This window comes from Lampetra planeri, chromosome 2 (genome assembly GCF_965212315.1).
Source record: "Lampetra planeri chromosome 2, kcLamPlan1.2.h2, whole genome shotgun sequence".
NCBI classification, from domain to species: Eukaryota; Metazoa; Chordata; class Hyperoartia; order Petromyzontiformes; family Petromyzontidae; genus Lampetra; species Lampetra planeri.
This window is the reverse complement of record NC_136108.1, coordinates 21,853,100-21,877,521: the sequence shown is the minus strand read 5'-3', so window position 1 is coordinate 21,877,521 and position 24,422 is coordinate 21,853,100. Positions and strand designations below refer to the sequence as shown.

At 47.4% G+C, this 24,422-nt stretch overlaps 1 protein-coding gene across 6 annotated transcripts in view; it reads left to right on the top strand.

Moving 5' to 3' along the window:
• The window catches only part of LOC144729790 (uncharacterized), a 283,970-nt gene that overhangs the window by 143,031 nt on the left and 116,517 nt on the right, over positions 1–24,422 (top strand). For all 6 annotated transcript variants that reach the window (XM_078610337.1, XM_078610329.1, XM_078610312.1 and 3 more), the window contains 2 exons: positions 8,638–8,849; positions 9,365–9,697. In XM_078610337.1, the coding sequence (XP_078466463.1) occupies positions 8,638–8,849; positions 9,365–9,697 (545 nt within the window). The remainder of the gene's footprint in view (positions 1–8,637; positions 8,850–9,364; positions 9,698–24,422) is intronic.

Here is a 24,422-nt window from a genome sequence, read left to right as displayed (position 1 = left end):
ACGTCACGTAGATTCTTCTGGTAAAATGTCCATCCTTGTGATGAAACCAGATGGCCCACCCGACGACACCTTTGGTTTCATTGTCACCTTGCGATGAGGAGAAGAAAGAAGTCGGCCACGCTGCCCCGTCTCATGGGCAGGAATCCACGAGAACGCGAGTCGGCAGCCCTGCGAGCTTTAGCGTGGTCGGATCCCGGCGCGTAGTCTACGACGATGTTGTTGCCGCTGCGACATTGCCCCGCACGCGACACGCTAGCTCGGCCCGCCGCGGTGAAGCCTTGGTTACTCCTGTACGTGTGTCGTCCCCCCCCCCCCCCCCGACGAGCTCGGATTTTGCCGCGAGCTTGTTCCCGCCGAGATGAGACTTCCCAGTCCACCTCAATCACAGCCGGGCACTCGACTAGGGCCGGCTGCTGTCTCCAGCGCCGTGCCACTGCCATCTCGCTCTCTTCCTGTGCACCCTCGCGGCTACGCCGTGCTCCACCATGCTCCACCGAGCTCCACCGAGCTCCACCCTGCTCCACCGAGCTCCACCGAGCTCCACCCAGCTCTGCTTGCCGTGCGCAAATCTCTGCCGGAACGTTGAAGACTCCCGCCAGCGAGAGGCGCCTGGTGGACTGCCGATTGCTGCCAGCGGAGCCCAAGTGCACGATGCCCCTTGGTTTTGACGAGGGCTCTGTTGTTGAGGTGGGAAGGTAAAGGCGGCGTTGGTGTCGCGTGAACTCCACCGGTGGGATCTATTAGCAGGAGGGCATGCGGATTTCCCGGAATGGCACGCCTCTCAGCTGTGTCGAAGAAACCGCGTTGTCCACGAACTCGTTCCACACGACTTCGCCGAGAGGGACGGCGTGTTTAGAATGTCAGATAAGCGTGGATGCAGTGGCGTTGACGGGTCACTTTATCTTGGAGCGTTTTTTTCGTTCCTGGGCGTGTTTCCTTTTATTGTGGTGTCTCCTGCATTCTTGGGCATACATAAATTACCGAAGAATGTGTTTGCGACTGTGATTTATCCTGTTGCGTTTGTGGAATCAATACTCTTTCTTTATAAAGTGAAAACAATATGAACATCATGACTTAAAGCTTTCGTGACTGCAAGAATTCATATTTTTTAGATCTTTCGGTAAAGTCACGTAGATAGGTTGAACGAAAATAACAAAAAAAATCGACGTTTCGATCGCAACACAAGCGGTCGTCATCAGGAGGAAATGATGACGATCAATTGTGTTTTGATCGAAACGTCGTAGTTTTTTGTTATTTTCTTTCAACCTATCTACGTGACTTTACCGAAAGCTCTAAAGAATATGAACATCCCTTTTGGACGTGAAGGAGGAGTCGTTCAGCTTCATACATTGGTGCTTAAGCCAACATTAAAAGAGCTTTATCGTTTTTTTTTTCATTAAACGGCAGGGAAATGATTTACATGTTAATTAAAATATGTTTGCAGTGCTTTGTCTTTGGTTCCGAAGGCGGCTCGCTCCCTACCTGAATGGAAATTCTTCAAAGGGGGCGCAAAAAGCCCCATGCATGGCTCGGCCTGTCGCGATTCATCACCAGTTTCCCGGCACCCTGCGTGGAGGAGGGTCGCAGGGCGGGGAGCTGTGGGTTTGGGGTCACGAGTCAGTTTGTGTGTGGGGGGGGTGAACAGTGAATGGCCATGTCTCCTGCTTTAATCCTTCCCCAGGGCTTCAAGGGATCACTCGATTGAAACCGTTGATCAAGTGCAGCTGGGGCATTAAGAGGCAGGGCAGTGCTTTGTTGCCAATCGCACGTTGTTACTGTGATAAGTAGTTATTGTCCGGGTGTACCTGGGAAGGTTTGTTGCACAGTAATTATAGTCTGAACTGCAGCGAGTTTTAAACAAATTACCCGGACACATTTTTGCGCAGTTAACTTGGTGTGATTTTATTACTTTAAGCGCAGCCCTCGCTCTGGGGCCCTCCTGCCGGCATCCGTGTGGCGGGTGGGCCTTTGCCTTGTCCTGGCCCCTTGTGTCTGAAATAGCATTCCTCTTCTGATTCACGTGATACAAAAATAACGCCCATATTGTCGACCACACGATTCGTTTTTTGTTGTTTTTATCAAACTTGTTTCTGCGGCCATCCGAAACAGTCTTCCTTCCCATATTAGGAAACCAGTGGAGCTGTGCACTTTTAAGTCATGTAAATTGAAAACTCATTTCTTTAGAACTGCTTTTGGTGTGTTAGTTTGTTGTCCTTCCCCCGCAACTCCGATTAGCACAGTTGGCTACATGCGTTGCGAAATAAGTTTAACATAAATACATATTCAGCCTGGCTATTTACATCATGCGGTGGGTGGGTGTATAATCATTATGGGGAAGCGGTAGTGTAGCAGTTGGCATGCTGTGCTCCGAACCCCGGGACCCGAGTTTGATTCCTGCTCACGGCCAACACCAGTAACAATTATCTGCACCGGTCTTGGGCCTCCCTTAGGCCGACTCAGCTTCAAATGAGTGCCTGGTGCAGTGTGTAAACATCGCCACTGGGGAGAGAAGGTGGTCGGACGTGGTTCTGGAGACCGACCTCGCGTGCCGGCCTTCACAGGAGATATTTGTCTTTGTATAATCATTGCATTATTTGTAAACAGCTGCCTATTATTTGCCTCCCCTTCGTAATGTTTAAAATAATTTGCCATTTGATTGATGTATAAGGCAGACAGCAGATATACTTTTTTCATGTGCTGAGTTGAATGCGATGAACGGGTTCAGATTTGCTACACAATCCACGCATTTATCTATTGCATGATGGATTGGACTGTGTTGCCATGCAATTAGAACAAAAGTTTTTTTGTATGAAAGAATAAATAAAAATGGTTTGTTTTTTATATCACCCCCGCTACGCCGGGGTATCTCAGTTCACTTCACGCGCGACATATCAGTGAACGTCGAGCGATGTAATTATTTTAGAAGACGATCATTTTTTTGCAGACTGGAAATGAAATAGTTTTCTTAATTTTTGACCTCTCAAAATGTTATTTATTTACTTATACTATTTCGTTTTCCAGCCTTGTTCTACCTAAGGGTTGGCCGTGAACGTGCACAGGACATTTTTATTATAATATTTTTACACGTATTGCTTTAAGAAATTATAATGTTGCATAACAGTCACAACACTGATTGCTAAGGTGCGCTATAATCACGGTTTCGAGCCAGTTGTGTGTGTGTGTGCTCGTGTGCAAATAATGTGAAGGATTTACGACTGCAACCTTGTAAGGTTTTGTGAACTTTTGCCACAGAGTGCACTTCTAAGCAGAAAGCAGAGTTTATTTTTTGCTTTGCGACTGTGATAATAACATCTTACTGGCATGCTGTGAATTCTGTCTGCAAAACCCACGTGACAAATCATGAGCACCGCTTAAAGAGCGGAGAGGGCAGTGGTGCTTGACATGCGTAGCCGTGCGTCCCAGACGGCAGAAGAGGCACTCACGGAGGAGTGGGGCTCGACCATACCTCGACGATCACACCTGTCCCACCACACCTGTCCCACCACACCTGGCCGGACCACACCTTGCCGACCACACCTGGCTGACCACACCTGGCCGGACCACACCTTGCCGACCACACCTGGCTGACCACACCTGGCCGGACCACACCTTGCCAACCACACCTGTCCCACCACACCTGTCCCGCCACACCTGTCCCACCACACCTGTCCCACCACACCTGTCCCACCACACCTGACCGACCACACCTGGCTGATCACACCTGTCCCACCACACCTGTCCCACCACACCTGACCGACCACACCTGACCGACCACACCTGGCCGGACCACACCTTTTCCGACCACACCTGGGCGACGACACCTGGTCGGGACCGCTCGTTTTAACTCACGCGAGTAAACTTCGCCGCCGTTTCTCTCCACAACGCTGCGTCCGCCGATGCATCGGGAGCAATGTGACTCGATAAGCATTTTTCCAAAGTCGGAACAAAATATTTTGACCGAAGTGTCGTGGGAAAATGTTCTTTACTGAATTGCAGCTTAATATTTTGACGTGAAAGAGGATATGTAGCCTTGCCCATAATTCAGTGGCACTCTGTGCACAGTTTTCACAGCCGGATCGTGTGCTCGGCGCTCAACTCTATCGCTCTCATCATTCGTACAGGCCTTTGGGCGGTGATGTCAGTACCTGCAGAATCTTAAGGCACTGGCTTGTAATGATGTGTAGTACGTTCAAAGAAAGTACGTCCTTAAACACGGCTTTTTCATTATCACCTATTCTCTATCCACTGCTGGATGAATGCCTTTACGTCGGCGCTGTCGTGCTTGACTTAATGCAGATGCAATCCGTACGAGGTGACTTGCGTTATGTTGATGCCACTGGCTCAACCTGTTTCTCAGTCATCATTTCCGAGCGCACTGCTCTCTCTTCTGCCGTTCAATCGCAACGTTCTTTTCATTGCTTGTCACTTTCGCAGCACCGTTCGTGGCCGAGTCCACCTGGGGTTTGTTTTTCTGTTGGTCCCACATTCTTCTTCTCGCCCTCGTCCGTATTCGCCGCCTGTCTGTGACGATATGGCCAGGTGTGCGTCCTTTGATAACGCGCCCCACATTTTGTTTCCAAGCTAAATGTAGCAATTGTTGTTGCACTGTGATTCACAACCCTCTCCCATGGGTGGCGTTTTCCTGAACTTATTGTAATTATTACATGCATATTATCCTCACAGTATACACAGTATATAATGTGTACATTATCCTCACAGTATACACAGTATCTGACATGTATATTATTATCACAGCATACGTGACACAACCTCATTATACGGGGGGGGGGGGCGGGTGGCGCAGTGGTGACGCACGTGCTGGCCAGCAACAAGGTGGCTCCGTTTGGTTCCTGACTCGGGTGCCTTGGTGTGTGTGGAGTCTGTAAGTTCTCCCCCCTGTTCTGCACGGGTCTCCTCTGGGTTCTTCAGTCTCCTACCAAGAACTAAACAAAACATAAACTGTCGCCGATATTGGTCAAATACCCTACAAATTCGCTCATTTGGAACTACACGTTTGAAACATTTCCTCTGATTGTGAAAACTTGTCAGGACCCTCCTGAATTAGTCTCAAGACTTGGTGAGTAATTGTGTAAATTATACGTTATAAGCTAAACTGTCGTGAAGTTCTCTAGCAATAAGAATAACTTCTAAATATAAATGTGAAACTATCACTTGTCAAGCATTTTAAGACTAGATAATTAGAAGGTAAGCTCTCTACAGCCACAGATTTATGCAGCAATGATTGAAACTCGAGGTGCAGAGACACATAGCATCCTGGACGCGTTATAGATTACATTTGTTACAGCATCTCTGCAGATGCTTCTGTTTAGCACACATGCTGTCCAGCCACATCACAATGTGGTTCTGGCTTTTGGGTTTTGCTAAATACTAGATCTCGGAAGTCAGACTTAAGAGTCCAGCAAATAATTCTGGCCGTACAAAGAAGTCCGTGGCATGAGATGCGTCCCTCAGCAGCAGCAGCTGTGGCTAAGTTCTGGCTGCGTGCGATATTCTTTGGAATCCCCTCGTGTGAACACGTCTCACTCCCACTGCCAAGATCCACTGCTGCCTGGGGACTGTGTCCTGGACCGCACAGAACGGCGCGGACGTGCGTGTCCACCCCGCCTCAGAGCAGTGTTCAATAAAGCGCCATTCGCCCTTGGAAACGTTGAACTAGTCCCGACGCGAGTCAAATTCTCCGAGCCTATTTGCGCCCACGCTGACGTTCCCCGAGCAGAGTGTCCCCTATTGTACGATAGGCGAACGCTGCTGGTTATGTTCAGAAGCTCAGTGCATTATTACTTCTCTACGCTTACAACTGGAACTTACTGTGTGTGCTGTCTGGGTAGCAGAAATACCATTGCTTGGCAATGTAACACTTGTTTCACTCCAGTTTAACGATCAATGTGGAAGCAATGGAGAGTTACTGGGGGTAATTTGGGTGGCGCGGTGGATACAGTGGTTTTACTCCTTCCACGCAGCAACACGGTTTAGTTCCAACGGCCTGGGTTCAATTCCATACTCGGGTCCCTATCTCTGAAGAGTCTGTTATCCCCTTGTACTGCAAGGGTTTTCCCCAGGTTCTCCAGTTTCCTGCCATAGCTAAACTAACTGAACAACGTCACTGGTGTTGGCCAAAGATCCCACTGCTGAAATATTTCACTGCAAATTCCTCAAATGGGATTACACAGCAGCATCGCCTCCACTACAGCGACCACTTGGCAGGACCGTCCTTCAAAATAGTCTTGAGACTCAGTGAGGCTTTCCTGGGTAAGCACACGTAGTAGTCACAGTAATAATAATAACAGTGATGTTGCTTTGCTTTGCTACCGCAAAGTAAGAAGTGGCCCCCACACCGTTAAGTTCAGATTTGATAGCCAGCTGCCCGGCTATTCTAAAAGGGAGATCCGTGGTGGTGCCTGAGTACAGCAGCAGCAGCAACAACAAAACTAAGACAAGACATTGATATTGCAGAGAACGAGCACAGCACAGCAGGCTCCTTAACGAACATCGTACAACTCACGGTCGTCAACGAAGCGTGCGGATAAAACAAAAATATGCAAATATGGGAGCAAAAGGCACCAGAATAAGTGAGGTACAGGTGTAAAGGTTAGCGATGTATGGCAGTCTTAACGGTGACATAAATGCACGCGGATCGAAAAAGACAACCATGTGGGAGCAAGACGGGACAGTTAAATGTCTGATTGGTGGCTCGCGAGATGATGAGAGTCACTTTTTTGTTTTGATGGCGCTGTGCAACCCAATGTTCTTTTTTTATATGCGGATGTGGAACTTTTGATACGAAAATCGGTTGTAGCCAATGCTGGGTGCACATGTGCTATTCACTGCATTAATTAACCCAGACAGGATGGGGAAAGTCTTAAGGTAATGCCTGCAGTAAAGAAATTGAAAAATAGGCCATTCAGCCAGTGTGGTTGCTCTGCGGCGTTTTAAATTGTGTGTCTCATGTAAAAAAAATGTGCGTCTTATGTAAAGTTATAATGTGGTCGTAAGGAGCACATAAAGGGAAACTTACTTCAGACACTCATGCCAAGCATGGAAGTGCATTGGCTAGGGTAGTGCCATTTCATATACCAGGTTACATAAGCTCATGTATACCATTCACCCTAACCTATAAATGAGCTATGTGGACTTTGAAGGTCTAAGTAATTACGGAATAAATATATAAATTAACTGCCACATGACCAGGCTGAACTTTTCCAAATGTCATTGTGTGGTGTTAATCAGTGATCATGCTACCGTGGGTGACAGAGGTTTGCGCCAGACGTTGCCGTCTAAATCACCGTATGAACCACGAACGCGAATGCCTTGCCCTTGGAATTCTCTCTCCTGAGTGAGACGCGAGGTTTAGGGCGGCAGAGTGGTGGCGCAGTGGCAACGCTCGTGCTTCACGGCCAAAAGGGCCTGGGACCTATGCCCCGAATCGGAGCCCCCTTTCTTTCTGTCTCGCCCCCTGTTCTGCATGGTTTTCCTCTGCGTTTAACCATTTTCCTCCCAAGGGAAAACAATATCTACAATTCTAGATTTGAAGCTTTCGTGACTGAAAGGATTCATACTCTTAGGTTTTTTCGGTAAAGTCACGTAGGTAAAAATAAATAATAAATAATACAATTATTGAAATAATAACAGAAATAAAATAATAAATCACGACGTTTCGGGCGCAACACAAGCGTACATCATCAGGTGGGACAACCACAGCAAGAAACAAATGCTGAAGTGGCAAAAGAGCTGCTGTAACAAGGGGCTATATAGGTAAGAGACGGGGGAGGAACCAGGGAGGAGAGATAGAGGAGGGGGGGGGGGAAGTGGGCGGGGCTGGGAGTGGGAGGAGGAAGACACTGGAGATGCGCATATGAAGGGGGCTTTTGGCTGAGTTTAGGGGGCTTTTGGCTGAGTTTAGGGGGGTTTTGGCTGAGTTTAGGGGGGTTTTGGCAAAGTTTAGGGGATTTTTTGGCTGAGTTTAGGGGGGTTATACAATGGTAACTGCTTTTGGCCAAACCTCCTTAATGCTGAAAGATTTATTTCAAACTACTCAATTGGGATTACACACGGCATCAACATCGCGAACGTTTGGCATGACCCGACTGCAAAAAGAGTCTTGAGGCTCAGTTATGCTTTCCCGTGTCACAGTGCAGGACATGGGAATGGGATGCACGAGAGAAAACGACTATTCACATAGCTGCTGTCACATTGGTTTTATTCGATGGGAGAGAGCAACGGATACGTTGCTCTTTATACAAATGCATGTTCATATATTTATTCTGAACAACTTTCGCATCGTACACAGCCAACTGTGCTAATCGGAGGCGCGTTGATTGATGGTTGTCCAATGTCCAAAGAAGCTGTTGGACCCATAGCTGTTTCCTTTGATCGTTACAGATTGTTCTCATCCTTGTAACCAGTTGTCTGCACAACGTCTGCACAGTTTACTTGTTCGATGTGTTGACTAACCATTCTATCAAGTGCATTGTCTCATCCACTTGACACGTTTGAATGTCAATCAATGCGCGATTTAAAACTGCCTAAAGGTCATTTTTAAACGCATCGGTCACCACCTGCCACCACTTGCCCATTCCATCTCATTGACCGTTCCCCTGCCCGTGCGTGTCCGCGCAGACGACGCTTCTTCGGCCCACGGGATCGACCTCCTGAGGCTCATTGGAGACCCGACGCCCAAGTCGGTGTCCGTAGTCGCTGGGCAGGATGACCGCTCGGCCTTCTACTTCCACCGCGGAGCCGAAGTGGCCAAGCGATTCCAGGGCTTCTTCACCAAGCCTCTGCCCGCAGACTTCTCCATCTTGGTCACCATCACCCCCGCCACCAGCCAGGTGCCGACGCGCCACCAGGCATTGAGAGCTCCCACCCCTTGCTTGTGCCCACCGTACCCGTTCCCGTATGCCCGTCTGCACACGCACGCCTTCCCGAACGTCTACTCGTTAGCTCAAATATCTCTGAGTCTGCTTGTCTACGTAGCTGTTTGTTTGCCTGTGCTCGCTAACGGCACTTGCCCCAAAAGCCTGTTGAAACTATAAGGAGGAACTTTGTCTTGTTTCCCTGTCTGTATGTCCATCGTTTCGCCCGGCATGGGTTTCAGCTTACTTGTGTCGACAATCGGCAATCTCCCTCCACACGACTGCTTGTCTATAAAAGATTCCACGTGCTCGTATGTCTGTTTGCCTGTCTGCAAACCCACGTCCCCATATGCCCGCGGCCTTCCTTCGCCTCTCAGTGAAGCCTGCCCATGAGCCTGCGGGAACGCGTGAACGTGTTGCGGTGGACGGTTGCGAGCTGATCCCGGGGGGCGCGCGCGCGTGCGTGCGTGTGTGTGTGCGCGGCTCCACAGGGCGGCTTCATCTTCTCGGTGATGGACGCCCTGAAGCAGACGGTCTACCTCGGCGTGAGCGTGTCTCCCGAGCGCCAAGAGCTGCAGCTGCACCTCACCTCGTCGCAGGAGCGCCGCACGACTCCCGTGGCCACATTCCGGCTGCCTGTGCCCGCGAAGCAGCTGACGCGCTTCGCCCTGCGCATCCGCGGCTCCGAGGCCTCGCTTCTCGACTGCGAGGCCGAAGCCTCCGAGCAGAAGGCGACGCTGGAGCGGCCGCCGGGGGAGTTGCGGTTCCCGCAGGGCGGAGGGTTCTTCTTCGTGCGGGGACGAAACGAGCAGCCGCGATACGAGGTCGGTGTTTTCCCTCCCACTCGGTGGACGCGTCGCGCACGGTGCCGACTCCCCCCCGGGGTGGTTGGGTGAAGCGGGAGAGACGTGGCCTTCGGTTGCGATTTTGTTTGCCGTCTCGCTCGTAACTCGGCTTACAGAAATGACAGGAACCGGAGGTCCGCGTGCGGTCGTGTCTTGGCGTTCACGTTGCCACGAAGCGGTCGTAGTAGCGCCGCCTCTTCTGGTGCTTGTTGTGCGGGACACATGGTTCCTCCGTTTGCGGCTCGGATTTGGAATTGGTTCCTACTTCAAAGGTTCTGGCTTCACATTAAATGGAACATGGCCATGGAACATCTGACATCGTTTTGCTTTTGATTGACGGGTTTTTTTTCTTGTTTTATTTTTTTCTTAGTTTCATTTAAGTGTTAAAATGTTTTCTACTTAAAATACAGTCCTGGAATAGGCGATTTTATATTTGTCCTTAATTTTTTAAGAATTCGAGTCATTTTGAGTAGGACCTGCATATGTTGTGGCTTGTTTCTTTATCACTAAAAACGTATGTGCTCTCTACACTAGTGACAGGGTAAAAGCCCGATTACGTCATATTCTGTTTGGAATTCCAGTCAAACAACACTGCAGGCTTGTTCATCGTGAGTGAATCAATAGGCCTCTTGATCTTCCCCACAGCGTAGAACACGGCCTGATAGTTTCTCATGCTGGCTTTGCCCATCACTGACAGCGCTTCTGTTCACGCTGAGCTTGGTATAGCTGAGTCGAGGGAAAGTTATGTTTGGAATTGGTTTTGTGACATCGTTGTCGATGACAAAAGTTGTCCACACACATGAGGACATTTTTACTCTTGGGTCAAGGTCAAGGTCAAACGTTCATCATGCTGGTGATGCCACTGCGTCCCCCGCCACTGCTAGATCCTGCAGCTGTTGCAAAGTGGACACCTGTCCTTGGGGTCTGCCCTCGCAGTCTTCGAGCATCTGACATTAGGCATAGCCTATAAGTACCACTCCAATGCCCGTCTCGGTAACCTACCGTCATCCATCTTTCCTGCATTACATCATAAGGGTAATAACTACAACTTGTCACATGCGCACATTTTGTGAAACATGCCACATTCGTGGCAACCTTTTCTCCGTGACTGCAGTTACGCCACTGTCATCTGTTCAACATTTGTACGCCGCTTGCTCGAGGGAAGTCAGTGCTAATTTTATCCGGCGCAGAGTCAGCAGGCCCCCCTCTTCAAATTTTGGGTTCAGTCTCCAACTGAGAACTGAAGGGAAAAAATCTCCACCCCCCCCCCCACTTCAGACGATGCACTCCCTTGTGTCAGAAGCATTGTTTTTCAATGTGTACTTGGGGTACACAACGGGTTTCCACGAAGCTTTGGGCACTGGAGGCTGCTACGTTTACCCGATTGTTAAATAAGAACATTGAATCGAATTACGGGCCTGATGATTCATTCAATCACGGTTACCTCTGAGCGATTGCCATTCCTAATGCAGAGTGGCGTACGACGTCTATAATGATATTGTACATGTGATGCATTCCGTTTGATTTTTTTATTGGGCACAATTGTGAACAATAGCCATGTCAGACATTAGTACTAATCTGCATAATTATTGGTTCGCTGCAGCGCAATCAGGCGAAAGCCGTCTTAGAATATTTGTTGAGGCCTTCTGACACATAATTGCGTAAAATACATACTGTTATGGAATCCTAACGATATTTTTGTATCAATTTGTACGGTATTTACCATCTTTAAGCTAATATTTGAATTTAACTTGTGGCTTTATATATGTAGTGTAGCCGTACAATTAGTGGTGGTGATGATGCTGTTAGTCTTCAAGTCTACTGAACACATGTGCTTTCCTCATTGGCAAGAGGATTTAATGAGGCTTCCATCACCGTGGCAGATTTAATATCACGCGTTATGTTTTCGCTTTGTATAACAACAACAGCATTATTATCGATGCGGGAAATAAGATGCCTGCTCTGATTGAACGTTGCTCGACCTAATTAATCTTAGAGCCCCGCAATTAGCCGGAGGGGTTTGCGAAAAGTTTCGGCGCTCGGGGTTTTCGGCAGCTGCGGTAAGTTGATCCGCGCGTTCTCACGTCCGCGTCTTGGCGTCGCGTGGAGGGGCCGTCGCTGTGACCGGAGAGAGTTCGCGGCGCTCGCTCGCTCGCTCACGGCGTCCCCAAGGGGGGGGGGGCGAGCGGCCCACGCTGCCCGGCGCAGCTGTTGGAGGCACAAGGGAGTAAAAGCGAAGTTGCGCTTGACAGCCGTGACTCTCGGCGGGGGGAAATCTAAAGGGATTTGCGCTCGGAGTTCTGTTAAAGCCGTAAGTATGCGGGGAAGCATTTTTTGTTGCTCATCAAAATACAATGCGAGTTCGTGCCGCATGTCCGTGTGCAGCAAGCAGCAGCAGCGTGCAGGCTGGGGCTTGCGTGTGTGTGTGGTGGGAAAAGTTGTGTGCGTGCTGTTACACCAGAAAGCGCCGCATGAATCGCAGGCCCCAGATTAGTTTTGGAAGAGTTTGCGGGGGAGGAGCAGCGCCTAAGGGGCCTCTCAAAATGCTTGAGGCTGATGGCTCATCGTGTAACCAGAGCCATGTTGATGTCTGAAGAGAGCATCGAGTGGTTTTCAAAGCTGTGCTCACGGTCGTGCTCGAGTGCGCAAACACGGCAATGTACAGCACGCACGCTCGCACACGAAATGCACCTTAGTGCCCCGCATGCACGCGTGGACATTTACTTGAACGTACATGTGAGCAAATCACAAGTGTGCACGCAGACCTGGGTGTTTTGGCGGCAGGTGATAAAATGTGTTTCCCTAGCAGGGTACAGAACTTGTGAAATGTCTTAGCTGGCCAACAATAATGTTCTTTTATGTCGTTGGTATTGTTAACTAAATTGTGGTTTTATATAATTTGACTTATCACATTTGTCAGAAAATATCATCATTCAAAATTGTATGAACACATTTCAGTCATTGAATATATGGCACCAGAGTGGCGACAAGGTTAACTACCTCGCCTGGTATACAGGAGGTCGCGATTTCGATCCTGCCTGTATATTCGGAGTTTGCATATTCTCCCCGTGGTCGTGTCAATTTTTCCCTGGGTCCTCTGGTCTTTCCCTCCACATTTAGAAACATGCGTTTACAGTATTTGGCTGCTACAAATTTCCACAATGTAAGCCACTTTGTTGAGCTATCATTTGTGGCCAGGTCGCTTCTTAAAAAGAGCTACACAGCTCAGTGCACCTCACCTGGTAAAATAAAAACTTTAGTTTAGTATCATAGCTGTTCACCTCACTGGCGACCCAACTAAACCCCTCCCCAGCTTCTCGCTTTAACGTAAACTTTTGACCGCGGTCAACTGTCGCACGGCCGACGCACAGATTTCCTCCTCCATCAGTGGGACGTAAAGGAGAATTCCACCTGCGGCTGCAAATTGGAACAAATAACAGAGCACGTGGCCATCTGCTGATGCCCATGACGACAATGCAGTGGTTTCACCGGAGCATTTTATAGTTTACGCAGTAATCTGTAATCAACAGACGGGCAGGATTTAGCCGGCGGGTAGAGATATTACGTAATTCTGCTTGTTGCCCGTGGCGTTGAGTTCACACGGCACACATCGCACGCCGTTCTTGCGCGTTCATCACTCTTGCCATTTGGCGGGCTTCCCCGCTGCTTCTTCAAAACATTTCATTGCTGCTGCGTAAACCCCCCCCACTCCCCAGGTGCCACCCACTTTGCCACTGTGACTTGCCAGGCGTGACAGTGCCAATGTGTCCCCTTGGCAGTCGTTTTCAATAAGTAGGGCTGCCCCGTTTTCAGCTTGAGCCAAATCACGTGCAATTACCTTTTGCTATAAACATGTTTTCTGGCTTTCAAAGAAATATAGCTGTGAAAACAATGTAACTTTGCTGACTTGCATTGATTGAATGAAGGACGATCTTATTCTTCCCGCTGTGAATGAAGTTTTAAAGTAGTCTTATAGAATCCAAAACTTGGCATTTTTCATTGTGCCATTTTCTGCTTTAAAAAAAAGAAAATGCGTGTGAATACCTTGGCATTTGTGTCTGACTTTCTAACAATTACCTCGCCACTCACACCGATCTCATTCTCACTGGACACTCTCTCCATTGTTGTATTGCTGTGTATGGGTGCCGCAGGGTGGACATCTCCCTCGCCTGCTATGCAGGAGGTCGTGGGTTCAATCCCGACCTTGACGCCTGCTGCTGTATATTTGGAGTTTGCATGTTTTCCCCGTGGTGGTGTCGATTTGTCTCCGGGTCCTGCAGTTTTTCACTCCACATTTAGAATCAACACGCATTTAGAGTATTTGTCTGCTGCTATACATTTCCACGTGGTTAGCTACATTGTAGAGCTATTACTTGTGGCCAGGTCGCTTCTGAAAAAGAGCAAAACAGCTCAGTGGGCCTTAGCTGGTAAAATAAAACTATTTTTTTAATAAAAAATAGTTCAGTTTATAGTTACACCGAGATGGTGAATAGGATTAAAATGTGTCGTTTATTTGGGGATTTTCTTTTATTATTTAGAGATTCTTATATCACACTTGTAATATTACAACATCTTTAATAATTTACTTGGCAGCACACGGTAAATTTATGAAACTATTAAATTTACGCAGATGCTCTAAAGCAGGGGTCCTCAAACTTTTTAAACAGGGGGCCAGTTCACTGTCCCTCAGACCGTTGGAGGGCCGGACTATAGTTAAAAAAAACTATGAACAAATTCCTATGCACACTGCATATATCTTATTTTGAAGTGAAGAAACAAAACGGGAACAAATACAATATTTAAAATGAAGAACAAGTAAAGTTAAATCAACAAACTTGCCAGTATTTCAATGGGAACTATGGGCCTGCTTTTGGCTAATAAGATGGTCAATGTCCGGTTCCATATTTGTCACTGCTAGTCGTAACAAGTGATGCAAGTGTGCATCCGTTAGTCTAGATCTGGTTGTAGATTTCAAATGTTTCATTCTGGAAAAAGTCTGTTCACAGACATAAGTGCTGCCAAAGATGGTTGCCATTTTGAGTGCATGGTTCCTGAGATGAGGATATGTCTCAGAGGGGAGAGATGCATAGAAATTATGAAGGCTGCTTGACTTGAATGCGTCTTTCAGAGAGTCACAATTCTGCAGTTCAGCCAGTTCCATTTGGTAAATTGTATCCACATTTTCAATGTCAATATAAAATGGGTTACGGAAAAGCTGTATGTCCTGTTCATGGAGATGAAGCTCTTTAAATCTAAATTGGAACTCCTTTTGCAATTTTTCCAGTGAATCCACACATGTTTTGTTTGGGAATGCAACCAATGGTTTTTCCGCTAACAGATTTTGAGTTGTGGGGAGATGGCAGAAGTTTTCCTCCTTCACTTGTTTGATGAGGAGGCCTAATTTTACTTCAAATGCTTTGACATGTGATTGCATATCACAGATGAGCTTCCCCTTTCCTTGAAGTTGCACATTGAAACTGTTGAGTAGCTCTGTTACATCTGTCAGAAAGGCAAGGTGCCATTTCCATTCTGCATCATTGAGCTCTGGTACTTCTTTGTTTTTTGAAAGCATTAAAGCTGTAATATGTGGAAGTAAGTCATAGAAACGTTTCAAAACTCTCCCTCGACTCAGCCAACGGACTTCTGTGTGGTACAGAACATCTTCATAGTCAACATTTAGCTCAGACAGAAATTCCTGAAATTGTGGTTGAGTGCATGAGCTCTAATGAAGTTAACAGAGTCCCACTTCAGTGATTTACTACACAGCGCTTGTTGGTGGATGAGGCAGTGTATGGCTATTGGATGAGAATGGTTATGTTTGTCCATCTCTTGGTTAATGCGAGCAATTACTCCTTTCTTAGACCCCACCATGCTAGGAGCACCATCAGTTGTCACACTGGCTAGTTTAGCCCAGTTCAGCTCCAAACCATTCACAGTTTGGCAAACCTTTTCATAGATATCCTCTCCTGTAGTTGTTCCTTTGATGCTTTGCAGTGCAGCAAGCTCTTCTGTGACTTCGAAATAGTCATTTGTCCCACGAATAAAAATTAGAAGTTGTGCAGAATCACGAACATCATTGCTTTCGTCGAGTGCCAAGGAAAAATAGGAAAGTTTTATTGTGGAGTTTTGCAAATGCTGATGCAAATTGTCTCCCATTTCTTCAATCCTCCGTGTAATTGTAGGTCCTGAAAGACTCACTGTACTAAATAAATCGGCCTTCTCTGGACACATCTCTTTGGCAACAGAAAGAAGGCATTCTTTAACAAATTCTCCCTCCACGAATGGTCTGCCAGTGCACGCTATTAGCTTGGCAACTTGAAAACTTGCTCGCAGTGATGAAATATTTAGCTGCTTCTGCTTCACAAAAGTATTTTGCTGAGTTGTTAATGTATTTTTCAGTTTTAATATTTTATCTTTTCTCACTTCTCCGACCAAACAATCATATTTATCTTCATGTTGAGTTTCATAGTGTCGACGTAAATTGTATTCTTTGAACACAGACACTATATTCTGGCATATCAGACACACAGCTCTTTCCTTGTACTGCATGAAAAAGTAATCATAAGTCCACTGTTCTTTGAATATCCTACACTCCGAGTCAATTTTTCTCTTTCTTGACATCATTGTTTCCTAGGGAGTCAAAATTGCTATTAGTAAAATTCCAATATATATACAGCGCTACAAAAACAATATACCAGCAATAACTTTGCCCACACAGAGACATACAGACTGCACTGCCCATCAATGCAGTCTGATTGGGGGAACTCCGCTTTTACCCCAGGCTCACACTGGTGCGGGTGCCATTAAAAAGTTAATTACACCTGCAGTTTTGTTCACAGATCGCAGTGCGATCTGCGAACTCGCATAGGAATCTGATCGCATGGGGGAGAAGACCCATGCGATCCGATTCCACTGCAGGAAAAAAGAAGGCACATGTGCCTTTTTTCTTCCGAATCAAATGCAAGTTCAGCCATACAAGCATATGGCTGAACTCGCACTGCTCAGAGATCGCAACAGTATGAACCGGGGCTTACACAACATACAACATATAACCTCATACAACTGAATAGCAATCAGAATATAAATGCACTTACTGTCATTTAAATTGGGGTTCCTACTCCTCGGCTGTCTGTCACTGACCAGCACGGGGAAACAGCAGGCAGCCCCTCCAGAGATCAGAGATCACTCTGTTATTACCCCTCTATCATTTACTCAGCACACAGGAATATCACTGGGAGTGGAGCCGAGGGGCAAGTGAGGGAGCTGAGGGAAGGAGAGCCAGTCAAACGCAGCCAGGGGAGGGCTGGCAGCCTTAGGCCTGGGGGGCAAGTCCAGTCAATTGGCCCATTGAACCATTCACCGCCGCAGCTCAATCAGTGCCCACCGCCGCAGCTCAATCAGTGCTCACCAGCGCAGCCAAATCAGTGCTCGCCACCGCAGCCCAATCAGTGCCCACCACCGCAGCCCAATGAGTGCTCACCAGCGCAGCCCAATTAGTGCTCACCAGCGCAGCCCAATCAGTGCTCACAAGCGCAGCCCAATTAGTGACCATGGGCCGGATAAATGTCCTCGGTGGGCCGCATGTGGCCCGCGGGCCGTAGTTTGAGGACCCCTGCTCTAAAGTTTGCTCCAGTCATAATTGCTAAGTAGCAAATCAGCCTCCACGATTTACATCAATGAAGATCTATGCATCACCAGCATAAAGTATAATTACATGTAGTGCCTTGAGACTATGTGCCGTCTTGTCCGACAATCTTGCAGAAACATTTGTTTAATCAGAATCTTTATTCATCCTGGATAAATCCGATGAGCTATGAAGTTCTTTTTCACAGATGTCCAGTAAAGGAGTCAATTGGATCGGTTTCCACTTTCTGAGTCCTATCAGCAGACTGTGGCCTATTAAAAGAAATGCTCCTGACCTGCCTGATGTTACAGGCAAGAACCCTGGACAAATACTCCACCCACTTCACGCTCACACAAGGGTTACAGCACTAACAATGCAAATACAATCAGAGATCGCTTTCTAAGTCATCCATAACATCACCATTCTATAGCTGGATCTTAAAAAAATGTAAGTCGTTGGTTCATGGCATGTTTTCAGATATGCCGCATCGTTGTCAATAACCGCCACGTTTTTATACCAAGCACCGTTTATTGATGCATTGGCTTGGAAACCTCCACTTCTCAGCCTGCAAGTAGGACACAATTCTAATTGCTTTGTTACATACATTTGCCCAAAAAAATGTCATCCAACTTTCAGACAGTTTGTTTTGTTAGTGTACAACTCAACGTTGGTGTAAGTTGTGCCGGCTGTTGAATGTGGTGTCAAGGCTGCAAACCAGCGACTGCGCAGTTACAGTTTAGTACAAATAAAACAGGAACTCTTGTTCTGAATAATAAGCGTAGAACCACGCGCCATCCAGCATTGGTGAGGAATCGTCTTGCCAAATTGGTTATGACCAATCTTAAGTGTAATGTGCATGGCAATTTTATTACTTTTCTACGGGAATTTTTGCGACAGCGATGAAGCATAACATAGGAAGGGAAAGTCCATAGTTCGAGATGCGAACCTCAGAATGTTCAAATGTTTGACACTTACACTCACCGAAAACATGCCCGCGGGAGCGCAAGTGTCAAACATTACCGCCGTCCTGAGTGCCGGCCTGCAGGCCACTTCGGGAAGTGGGCAGGTGTTGTGAGCACGTGAAGGTAACAGGTGTCGTGGAGACGTATACCGTGTGCGCTATTTTGCAGAGTGCATTGTTCACTTCTGATATTTCCGATGGGAGGTGAGGTCATGTGGAGCGTAGCAATAAATAGAAATCACCGAGCCGCTCCACGTGACCGACAGGCACTGCCAGCATGGCTCCAGGACACAAATAAATTGCGGTGTGCCGCTTGTTGTGGAGAGAGTGCTGGCGGAGGCTCGGCGACACGCGTCTCCCCCGGTGTGGCCTCACGCACCCGGAGGGTCTCACCGGCCGCAGAGATCCACGCGATGGGATCTGCCAGTGCCCGAGGCCATCCCAATGGCCACGGCACACGGTTACGTCGACGTCTCGAAGCACTGCGAGCGAGGCAGTCTGGTTTCGATGAAATGCAGGTTTGGGCGATAAAGGTGCAGTTAGCATTCGGGTGCCCCCCCCCCGCCCCATTCTGGCCCGAGGTCTCTGGGTCCTTAGATGACTATCGTTACTTATCGGGAGGTTTAATGGCATTTCTGGCATAACACAGTCGACGTGTTAATGATACTGAGTTTGATGGAGTGACACCAGTGGTATAATTGATGGCAAAGCGCGCCTGTGTCTGAAAGAGCATCCACGTTGTGAACTGCCGCGCCCGCACGCACATTCTCATGCAGGCGGCCGCCATGGCACCTGTCTCCTCACCCGCGTTGGCTGGACAAAAACAAAGATCCCCCAGGGTATAGCCTTGTACAGACTGTTGGGGCAAGTGCTGTTAGTGAGCACCTATGACGGGCGGAACGCTACACGAAGGGATGGGTGGCCAGCACCACACCCGGCCGCCTTTGTCTCCCCAGTGGCGATATTTACACACTGCACCAGGTACTCATTTGAGGCTGAGTCGACCTAGGGGAGGCCCAGGACCGGTTAAGATATTCATCACTAGTGTTGACCGCGAGCGGGAATCGAACCTGGATCGCCGGGTTCGTAGCGCAGCACGCTAACCACTACACTACCGCTCCCCAGAGACAAAGACACACACACGCATCCCACTGCAGGGTTTCTTTAAGAAGGTGGGTGATCGTCTTTGGGTTTGCGCCTTGCAAGGTTCTCATGTACAGTGGTGGCTTCCGAATGTCGACAAAGGGCCTCGTCGTCAGCGACTGAAACATCAGTGTGCCGCTCGCTCGCTCGTGCGCGTTCGTGTTCCGGCGATGTTCACATGCGAAGCAACGTGGTGGTCACCGTGTCTTCCCTCCTGTGTGCTCGAGACACCAGGGCCAGCTCACATGTGGGGCTGCTGCCCCTGTGTCTGCACCGTGGGGGGAAAAAAACTAAACAATATTGACCTTCTGCTCCAGCCAATTTTGGGTGAATTAATCATTTACGTTGGAGAACAAACATCAATATAATGGCCACATCTTTCATTAACCAGCTACCCTTAAATTTCTAGACGGGAGCGCAAAATGAATCCGTGAGGAATGTAGATTATTAAACAATTTGCGCGTGTAAATTGTATGCACAATTATCCGCGTGAATAAACAAAAGGGCAAGTAACTGGCCCCCGAGACGCATTGACCCGAATCACTCGGAAGGCGGTCGTCTCCTTTGGATTCTCTCTGTCCACAGGCCGGATACATCGGCCAGCATTCACCTGCCGCACCACGTAACACGCGGGCCCACGCCTCGACACGGCCTTTACCCGGACGCGGTGTGAATTCCAGTCACGCTGTCCGGCTTTAGCTGCCGTGAGCCTTGTCCGATCATGTCCCACTCCACCATTAGCTTTGGGTTTGGTGCCAACTTGAGAGCGGCGGTGGATGTCCCCCCCCCCTGCCCCGAAAACTAATTTAAACTTAACGATTGGTTTGGTTTGGAGCCATCGTCCCCAGGAACCTTTGTTGACCTTGTTTGTATGTAAGTATGTTGAACCTTTTTCGCACCGTGCTAATCCGAGGTGCGGGGAGGAAGGACAACAAACTGAACACAAACAGCAGTTCTAAAGAAATTCGTTTTCAATCGAGATTTAAAGGTGCATAGCTCCAGTGCCTTCCTAATTACAAAAGGAAGAGCGTTCCAAACGGTCGCAGAAGCGCATCTGTTTGTCACTCATCTTAACATTTTTTTTTGTCAAATCATAGGAAAGCATGCCGCTTAAATTACATTCATCAGTAAATGGTTCGAGACATTCGTGGCCATGAATGTGAGTACCGATGAGTGTCACCTAATGGAGCCAGCTCTGTGGCAAGCAGTGGATCTCTAGGGCCTTGCGTTAATAACCTCACTGCTGACTGAAGGTTAGGTCAGCAATGAGGTACAAATAGAAAGAGCACTCAATGAAAGAAGAACTCTCAATTTTCCCAAGGGCCAAGCAAGGGCAATCCGTGGGTGTAAATCTAAGTGCCACTGTTTAACGTTAGCACACTGGTCGTTGGACTGCGATATAAGGATTGCAGGCCATTGATGAATCTCGTGTGTGTTATTTGCATTCCTCAACACACACAAATGGCCGGGTGTCTCATGCACATTGTTATATATTTGATGAGTTTGCTTATCCTGGCATTGTATGATTGTGCATGGATTCCCACATACTCTGAATTCCACATTTAGGAACATCAAATGTAACTGGTTTTGACCAAACATTCCACTGCTGAAAGATTAGCTATAAATGACTCCATTGGAATCACACCCAGCAGCAACATCACCCCCTGTCTCCAAAAACCTGCCAGGGCCCTCCTGAACAAGAGCCTCGAGACTCAGTGAGGCTTTCCTGGGTAAAAAAACTAAAAAACTACAAAATTAACTGAAATTTGTATTCCACAATATTTCCAGTGTACAACAGCATTCTCGGTTTTTTTCACTTACCTTCGTAAACATTTGTTCGTTATGTATGTTTTATTAAAAGTTGATTTTCCAGGAATTATACAACCCGTTTAGGTATGTGGGATGCCGTGAACTCCTGTAGCATTCCCGTGAAAGAGCAAGCGCTAGAATTTATTAGGCCAAGTTATTGTTCAGAGTGCCCTTTTAACAGACTGTCCTGAGGGTGGACATTCTTGTGGTCATGAGGTCAGTCCTTTATGACAAAGAACAGACCCACTAACTATATTTTTCCAAAGGCGATCCCATTTTCGAGCGTGGCGGCTGCGTGCGGCTCTATATTCATGGGGTTAAGTCACTCACGGGTTGCACGATTTATGTGGTTTTCTTTCACTGCAAGGGGACAGTCCCCCTTCAGTGTAAGGCAAAACATCAACAACGATTGGAGGACTTGTCAAGCGTGAATGGGGCCTGACGCTGCCGGCCACAGCTTGCCATTGGGGCTCGGGTGAGAGAGAGAGAGAATAGAGGCTCTCTTGGGCTGCCTGACTATATCTCCCCATTATTTAGTCTCAAATGTTACCGATCCCACATTGCGATTGCTTTTGAATTGCGATGTGTGGGTTCGACCATTTCCTGCCCCGCTTCTGCTTCAGGACCCGCTGGTTACATGTGTGCGTGCTGGAATCTCTAAAGGATAGTATCCACATTGTTGACGTGCATTGTGTGTTGCGGGTAATATTTGTGACAAACCAACCCCCGAAGAATTTGAACGAGCCTCAAGCTCCCATTTAAGGCAAAACGAAGGGCATTTACCTAATATGGAAAATACTAAGTTTCTGCAATTATTCTGAATGTTATCAACTGGAATGTTGAGTGCTTTATATAAACATTACATGAGTTGGATCAAGCTTTGGGAGTGGCGTTGTGTCAGAGCACTCTGCTCACAAACGGAAGTACGTGAGTTGGAATCTAAGTCGGGACTGGCATGAGTCCGTGGTTTTTCTCCGTGGGTGATGAAATCATTTTGTGAGAAGACAAAATTAGAGTGACTTGGCCTGGTCAAAAAAACCTGGAATGTCCACCACCAGCTGAGGACCACCGATGTAAATGAGCACCCAACTCTCAGCTCATCTGCGAATGGAGAGACTGAATCTTGACTTAAAGCTTTCGTGACTGCAGGAATTCATATTCTTTTGGTTTTTCGGTAAAGTCACGTAGATAGGTTCAAAGATAATAACAAAATAACAAAAAACTACGACGTTTCGATCGCAACAAAAGCGGTCGTCGTTATTTTTATTCATACGTGGCCCTGTATTGTAAGTGCATCTCACCTGGTTTTGAGTAAACAAACTCACACATATCCATTTGTGAGTTCAAAAAACACTAAATCAGTAACACAAGCGGTGTTGCGATCGAAACGTCGTAGTTTTTGTTATTTTGTTATTTTCTTTGAACCTATCTACGTGACTTTACGGAAAGACCCAAAGAATATGGAGAGACTGACTTTACTGATTTAGTGTTTTTTTAACTCACAAATACGTATGTGTGAGTTTGAATTTGTTTACTCAAAACCAGGTGAGATGCACTTACAATACAGGGCCACGTATGAGTAAAAATTATTATTTTGTTTGAGTATAAACAAAAACAATTCTATCCCATTGCAGTATAAGCAGGAGAACCCCAAAGCCTTGTGTTGCTGAATGTCCCTTTTCGTCAGATTTTTTTGGTCAAAATGTGCCAATGCCTCGCCGTCACCAGGCCGCGGTCGCAAATCTCTCATCGCGATGGGACGTGGCCATCCGCTCAGGGGCACAGGTGACCACACCTGGGCAATTGCTCTCGCCTCGTTAGCGCTCACAAAACGCACCGCCACTCCCTCCGAACGCCCCCTTTTGCAAAACCACGGCGGCGGCTGCAGAAACCGCCTCTGCGCTCTGCCACAGAATTTGTTGCAAATTTTGCGCACGATTGGGCGGGCGAGCGGGCGGGCAGGCGTGCACGACTGACCGCACCTCCACCGTTCTGTGTGCACCCTCGCGCGGAGATCAAAGCGGAGGGCCTTCCACCGTTTTCTTTAAGCCTCGATGTTTCTTTTTAACTTTCTCATTTCCAAAAAATCTCCTATCTTCATCTCTGAACCAATTTCCCATTTTTTTGTTAAGCATCAACGGTCATTTTTCCATCTGGTGAAACCCCACCCCCATCCCCCCGTTGGTGTTTGCGTCAATCCACACACCTCGGTGACCTTCATAGTCAAATCTTCAGATCTCCTTCACATCCAATACTGAATCGCTGCCACTGTGGTTGACACACTTGCATTTGTGAAAAGGTAGGCGACTGATCATCGGCCAAATAGGCAACTATTCATCATCACCTCTGATTAGCACAGTTGACTACATACGGTACTGAAGAAGTTCAGCATACATACATAAAAAAATGTCATTCTTATCAGATCCCACGGTGGAAATAAGTGCAGTATCCAACTCTTGCTATCCACTCGACCTCTCTGGCCTCTGTCTATGCAACGTCATCTATTATATATTTTGTTCTTCTAAGGCCACACAGTTGTTGATTAATGTGTTCAGATCTTTTGTTAATTGTGCTCGTGCACCACCGCCCATATGGAATCTCCAAACATCTTAAAATCAATTATTACCCTGTTTCCCGTTACCGCTCTCGTTAAACAAGCTCCCACTTTCCTCCTCTCTTCATTTTCTATCTTCATGCCATGGCCTTGCTCTCATGGCCTTGCCATTGCTAACTGTGCATGTCTAGTATTCACCTGAAGTCGAGAAATATTTTCTGTTAGAGTTCATACGTTTCAGTGGGCTTTTTCATGGTCATAAAGATCTCATTTTATATGGTTTTCTCTGGACCTCCCACGGTGGCGAGATGTTGACTCCCTCGCCTGGTATGCAAGAGGTCGTGTGTTTCATCCCAGCCCTGACGCCTGTATATTTGGAGTTTGCATGTTCTCCCCTGTGGTCGCGTGGATTTTTCTCCGGGTCCTCTCGTTTTTCCCTCAACATTTAGAAATGTGTGTTTAGAGTATTTGGCTGCTATAAATTTCCACGTGATAAGCCACTTCATAGGGCGATCATTTGTGGCAAGACCGCTTCTGAAAAACAGCTATATATAGCTCAGTGGGCCTTACCTGGTAAAATTAAAACTATTTATAGTTTAGTTTAGTATTATAG